The sequence below is a fragment of the Fonticula alba genome (genome assembly GCF_000388065.1).
Source record: "Fonticula alba strain ATCC 38817 unplaced genomic scaffold supercont2.10, whole genome shotgun sequence".
Classification (NCBI taxonomy): Eukaryota; order Rotosphaerida; family Fonticulaceae; genus Fonticula; species Fonticula alba.
The window spans coordinates 514,039-520,556 of NW_009242980.1; the positions used below are offsets into that span (position 1 = coordinate 514,039).

The window sequence follows — 6,518 nt, forward strand, 5'->3', positions numbered from 1 at the left end:
AATCAGCACCCGCACGATACTCGCTCTCCAGGCAGCCGGACACGCAGGTCCCCACGCCGGGGGCCGCCTCGACAAGCTCCAGCCCCGCGCCGCAGTCGGTGCACTGGTCGGCCCCGCCGCCGGCGCACGTCCGGCAGCTGACGTCGCACGGCTGGCACGACTCGCCGTTGCTGAACATCCCGGCCGGACAGTCGGTGACACACTGCCCGTCGGTGCCCAGCACGAGGCCGGCCCCGCACACCAGGCAGCCGTCCGCCCTGCAGGAGGCGCACCCAGGATCACAAGGGACGCATGTGCCGGTGGCGCCGGCCGCCGGCGGGCCCGCGGCCCAGCGGAAGCCGGCCGCACACACCCGGCACCGGTCGGCCGCCTGGGCGCACAGGGCGCAAGACCCATCGCACGCGGCGCATCGGCCAGCGCCGACATACTCGCCCGGGGCGCAGGTGCTGCCGCACAGCGAGGGCGTCGAGCTTTCGGTCGCCAGGAACACCAAGTTGCTCCGGCAGGTGGTGCAGGCGCCGGCCTCGGTGCACCGGTCGCACGAGGCGTCGCACGGCCGGCAGACCGGGCCTCCGGCCGGGCCGATGAAGTGCCGCGCCGGGCAGAGGGCACACGTTTCCACACCCGCCGGGCACTTGAGGCATGGCGCCTGGCACGGGACGCAGTGGGCCCCCTGCGGGGCGAAGCCATCCGGGCAGGCGGCCACACAGGCCCCCTGGTGGAGGTAGTGGCCGGCCGGGCACGAGATGCAGGCAGCCGGGTTGCCAGGCAGCGAGCATTCGGCGCACGATGCATGGCACTCATAGCACCGGTCCCGGGGGAGCAGCGGGTCCGCGTCCACCGGCAGCAGAGCCATCCCCATGGTGCAGGAGACGCACTGGTACTCCTGCACCTGCGGGTCCGGCTGCAGGCAGAGCAGGCAATCCCCATGGCAGTCGCAGTGGTCTTGGCCGTTGGCGTGCAGGCCGGCCGGGCACTGCCCGACGCACATGTCACTCGGCCGGTCGCGCACGGTGAGCGTGCACTCGGTGCAGTGCTCCGGCCCGGGCCCGGTGCACTGCCGGCATGCCGGGTCACAGGCGAGGCACTCCTCCGAGTAGGTGGCCGCCGAGCAGACGTCCAGCTCGATGGTCAGCAGGGCCGGCTGGCCCGGGGCCAGGGCCAGCGCGACGCCGCGCCCGGGCCCGGCCGACAGGGCCCCCGCCGGCCCGGCCGCCGGCAAAGCCACCAGACCCACCAGCGAGGGGTCCGGCATGCCGGGCGCCGGGAACACCCGCCCGGGCAGGAGCCAGCACTGCCGGCTTGGCGAGGCCGACGGGCAGTGCAGCAGCGAAAGGGCCACCCTGCCGTCCGCCAGCAGGAGCAGCAGCCCGCTCGGGTATTCCGCGTGGCCGAGGCGCACCGGGGCCGCCTGGAAATTGTCCCGCACCGCCGGCGCGGCGGTCAAGTCCAGCAGGGGCAGCCGGTTGAAGGGGATGTCCTTGGTCCGGCCGTGCGGCCGCAGGCCGTGCGGGTAGAGCTGCGCGATCCAGGTGACCCGGGCCCCGTCGGGCGGGCTGGCGTCCAGGAGCCCGGTCAGGAGGAACTCCTCCGGGCGGCCCGGCTGGCCGGTGGGCAGGGCCACCGCCTGGAGGGTCGGATGCCGGGCCGAGGACATGGGCATGGCCAGGAGCATTTGCTGCGTGACGCGCGGGTCCTCGGCGACGAGCATTTCCAGCGGCAGCAGCACATCCGCGTTCAGGGCGGCCATATGAAGCAGCTGGCCCATGGCCACCATGGCCGGGTCGGCAAGTGGCTGGGGGAAGGGCGCCGGCAGGGCCGACACCGAGATGCCGGTGTCGACCAGCTGGGCCGTGCCGTCCGGCCGGACGCGGATCAGGATCACCGACTTGGCCAATGTCACCGCGGCCGCGGTGGTGGCGTTCACCCGGACCAGGCGCGACGTCGGCGAGTGGTGCAGGCGGACGCCGCCGGCCGGGTCGGCCTCCGCCAGGCAGGCAGCCCCCGTGGACGGGGGTGGCATGCCCTGGCACAAGATCCGCCGGTAGTCCAAGCCAGCGGGGCCGGTGCTCAGGGCCACGAGGACCGGGTGCCCGGAGGGCTGGCGGCTGGCGGCCACCAGCTCCAGGTACGAGTGCGCCCCCGGCATGGCCACCGACAGGCCGAGCGGGGCCGTGGCATCCGGCATGCCTCCCGCCCCGCTGGCCCAGAGGATGCTGCCGTCCTGGTGGAAGAGCAGCAGGTGCTCCCCCGGGCCGGCGGTGCTGGCCCCGGGCTCGAGCCAGCCAATGCGCGGGGTCGACTCGCCGGCCTGCCGGACCAGGCGCGTGGATGCCACCAGGTCCACCTGCGAGTGCCACTTGGCGTCGGCCCCCGGCAGGGGCAGCACCCCGGCCGAGGCCCTCAGGTGGGCCCTGGGCGCCGGCAGGCAATAGGCCCCGCGATCGAGGAACCCCTCGTCGCAGGTGAGCACGCACCTTTCGCCGGCCGGCGGCCCGGCGTCAATCTGCAGCTTGTGGCCATCATCACACACAAGGCACCCGTCGACATTGGCGCACGCCCGGCACAGGGGGTCCTGGCATTCGGCGCACGGGGTGCCTGCGGGCGGCGGTGGTCAGTGTCGGCCCGGCCGAGGCGGCAGAGGGTGGCCCTCCGGCACGTACTGTCATCGAGCGGCAGCATGGTGGTGGTGCGCCCATCGGCGCAGGCCGCGCACAGGCGCCCATCCTGGGAGAAGATCGAGCGCGCCCGGCCGGCGACACAGTCCCAGCCGAGGATGTTCTGCGGGTCCGGGGGCTCCGGGGCGCCATTGCAACGGATGGTCCGGTCGTGGATGGCCCCGGCCCCGGCCCCGGGCACGCAGCCGAAGTCCACACTGTCGAAGTAGACATACTGCCCGACCAGGGCCCAGGCCCCCGGGGCGCCGAAGCCTCGGCGCATGAGGGCCGGCTTCAGGCCGGTGACCGGCTCGTGGTTGAGCGGCAGCGACACCGCGTCCCAGGCCCCCGGGCCCGGGGTGGCCGACAGGGCCAGGCGAAAGAGGCCGGCCGGCGGGATGGCCAGAAAGAGCCACCCCGTCGGCTGGGCAAGGGCCTGGCCCGAGGGGGCCAGGATGCGCGCCTGTGCGGTGGCCGTCACCCCCGGCGGCAGGGGCTGCCTGAGCATGGCGGCCGGCGACTGGTCCAGGTCATCGCCGGCGATGATGCCCAGCTCGTCGGCAAAGAGGACCACCAGGTCCGGCGGCCCGCCAGGCGGCGCCCATGGCAGGATCCGCGACTCCACCAGGTCCAGGATGTCCTTGCCGAGCTGCGCCCTCGGGCGGAGGACCACCGGCTGGGCCGACACCGAGGCGATCTTGTCCGCGTGCCAGAGGATGAATGTGTCGGCGCTTCGCCCGGAGGCGATGGCCCGCATGCCCGGCAGGACCCCGCCCGAGGCGATGTTCGTGGGCAGGAGGGTCGAAAAGGACACGACCACCATGTCCATGTCGGTGTGGAACACCAGCGCCAGGACCTGGTCGCCCCCGCGCGAGGACAGGGTCACCGCGGCGATGTCCTTGACGCCGGTGAAGGTGGTTTGCAGGCCCGCCCGGCCGAGCAGCCCCTCGTAGAGGTGCATCTGGAAGGGGGAGGACACCCCGGCGTAGGCCGGCAGCAGGGCCGCCGCCTGGCCGGAGGTGTGGGTCACCGCGAGCAGCCACTGCCCCGGGTCGGGCATCGGGTTGGGCGGGGCCTGGCCCATGTTCACCTCCGCCCCGTTGAAAAACGGCCCAAGCCGATACTCCGGCAGGATGTCCAGCCGGAGGAAGTCCTGGGAGTACACCGCGGCGGACATGTTTGACTGGAACGCCACCCCGGAGGCAAATGCCCCCCCGGACAGGCCGCCCAGCATGTGCACCAGCAGCTGGCTGTGCAGGCGCGACACGGCCCGAATGTAGTGCCGTGTGGCGGGCGCGGCCCTTGCCGCGTCCAGGGCCCCATCTGGGGCTGCGTGTGCCGGATCGAAGGCCGCCGCCGCCGCCGCCATCAGGACCGTCAGCAGCAGCGCCAGAAGCAGCGCGAGGGGGAGGCCGGGGGCCCTGTCTCGGGCCGCGGCGCGCGGCTCCCGGGCCATGGTACGCAGGCCGGGCGGAGGGAGAACGGGAGGCGGGGGCAGGGGGAGGGGGGGGGGGCAGGGGCGGAGGAGGGGACAGGGACAGGGGAAATGCAAGGGACAGAGGGGGTATATGCGGATCCCGGCATCCCACTCCCTCCGTGGGCGAGCCCCGTGAAAAAGGGCTCCCCCGCACGCAGGCTGGCTGGCCGGCCAATCCCGCATCGAGCACCAGGCGCCGCCATCCCGCCAGGGCGCCCCCTCTTGGCGGAGCGGGCGTCCCTCTGTCGGCGGGCCCGGCCGCACTTTTCCGGCGATGTGCCCTGGCTGGAAGCTGGCACGGTGGCGCCAGCAGGGGGCCCCTCGGGGCGGGGCCATCCGGGGCCCAGGCCCGAGATGGATGCCGCGCGGGGCTCCCCCGACCCGGGCGGGGCGCGGCCATCGTTCCGGCCTGGGGCCGCCATCCGCGTGTGTCGGCCTTCGAGTCAACAGCACGTTCAGGGGGGTCGGGGGGGGGGGGGGACAGGAGCGCTCGCGGGAAAATGCGCCCGGGGCCACGGCGCGTCGGTTTAAAGCAAGGCGCGGCGCCCCAACTGCCAGCGCCACGGCGTCGATGGTTTAGTGGTAGAATTGCCGCCTGCCACGCGGTAGACCCGGGTTCGATTCCCGGTCGACGCACGCGCTCCTCCTTTTTGTCCGGACGACCCCGGCCAGCCGCCTGGCAGCGCACAGCCGCGCCCGGGGGGAAGGGGAGGGAGGAGGGCGCGGGGGATCGGCCGGGGGGACACGCGCACCGCGGCGGGGGGGATGGTGCTCCGCGCGGCCCGGGTTTTTCCCGGCCGCCCCGGCGCCGCACCTCCTCCGACACAGGCGTGGGGGGGGCATGGCGCCCCTCGCGGCCCGGGTCCGACGCCGGGACCGAGGGGCCGCATCGCCGGGGGGAGACCCGACAGCCGCGCGGCGATAACGCCAAGCACATCGTCGCTGCGCAGAATAAGGCCCGGCCACCACAGAAAAGGGCCCATTGCTTGGCACACTGGCAGGGGGGGGGCAGGCTTCTCCAGAGCGGCCAGATGCCAACTCATACAGGGCGCGCCGTCGCCGTGCGCCCGGGCCGATTGTGGATGGAGCTCGGGGGGGGGGAGAGGCCATGAAAGGGTCAAACACGGGGTCCCGGGGGATGGGGCGGTGCAATGGGCGCCGGGCGTGCTCCGGCCTTTGCGCATTATGCACGTGTTACTCGATCATGACGTGGGCACATGCCCAGAGGGGCCTGTGGCTCGCGACGGATGATCGCCCGTGTGATGTGCCCGGTGCCGGCGGCCACCGGCCCCCGCGCCTGGCCAGCCCCGGGGCGTCTCCCCCCCCCCCCGCTGCCCGGGACTTGGGTGATTCCATTGTGGCCCCCCACCTGCTGATCGACAGAGATGTATTTGACTGTCTGGCCAAGAAGCTACAACCCGGGGGGGAGGGGGGGGGGCTGGCGGCCAGGATGCCGCCGAGCCACGCGACCACTCAGCCACGGAGTGCCAGGGCCGAGGCGCACTGGACGCGGAAGGTGGCTGCCGGCGGCCGCTGCGCCGGGTCCGAGTCCCAGGACAGGGCCACAAGCGCCCCGAGGCCAGGGTTGGCGCCGGCGGCGATGCCGGGCCGGGTGCCCACCTGCACCGAGCTGGAGATGGTCTGGAAGTCGGCACCTGAGCCGATGTGCGTGCGTGTGTGTGTGTGTGCGTGACAGAATTGCGGCCGGGTCAGATACATCGGGGGCTGGGTGGAGGGGGCGAGAGGGGCCGGCTAGCGCACCGTCCCAGGGGGTGGCCCGGTGGAGGCACTCCCACAGCATGATGGCCGCGCTGTAGATGTCCGCCGGGAGGTAGTGGTCCCGGTCGAGCGGGCGCTTCCGGTGGAAGGCGGCCAGCACCTCCGGCGCGGCGTACCGTGCCGTCAGGGCGTTCAGCTCCGGCGCCTGGCTCACCAGGGTGGACGACCGGTCGGTGCTGAGGTTGCGCGAGGTGCCCAGGTCGCCGAGGGCCGCGCGCCAGCCGCCGTCCGGGCGCTGGCTGGCAAACACATTGCCCGGCTTCAAGTCCCGGTGGGCGATCCCCTGCGCGTGCATGGCCTCCAGCCCGGAGGCCCACTGCTGGCAGATGTCCAAGATGGTGCCCTGGTCCAGGGGGACGTCCGAGTGCAGGAGTGTCTGCAGGTCCGTGTCGAAGCGCTCCATGACGATGGCCGGCGGCTGCTCGCTGTACCCGTACAGCCGGACGACATTCGGCGCGTCGCGCAGCAGCCACATCAGCGCCACCTCGTTCTGGAAGAGGGTCACCTGCGTGGGGGTCATGCGCGCGGCCTTCAGCTGCTTGATGGCCACGGTGCTCGGGCAGCCCAGCCGGTCGGAGATGCCGGCCCCGACGGCGTGTGCCGCG

At 73.5% G+C, this 6,518-nt stretch overlaps 1 protein-coding gene and 1 non-coding gene across 2 annotated transcripts in view; one reads left to right on the forward strand and one right to left on the reverse strand.

Moving 5' to 3' along the window:
* H696_05400 (TKL protein kinase) overlaps positions 1-4,113 on the reverse strand; it is a gene marked incomplete at both ends in the record, with an annotated part of 11,326 nt that extends 7,213 nt beyond the window's left edge. The window contains 2 exons of the mRNA XM_009499237.1: positions 10-2,598; positions 2,664-4,113. Coding sequence (XP_009497512.1) covers positions 10-2,598; positions 2,664-4,113 — 4,039 coding nt within the window. The remainder of the gene's footprint in view (positions 1-9; positions 2,599-2,663) is intronic.
* A 586-nt stretch (positions 4,114-4,699) lies between these two features.
* Positions 4,700-4,770, forward strand: H696_05401. The gene has a single exon. It is a non-coding gene; the product is annotated as a tRNA-Gly (tRNA).
* Positions 4,771-6,518: the final 1,748 nt, after the last annotated feature.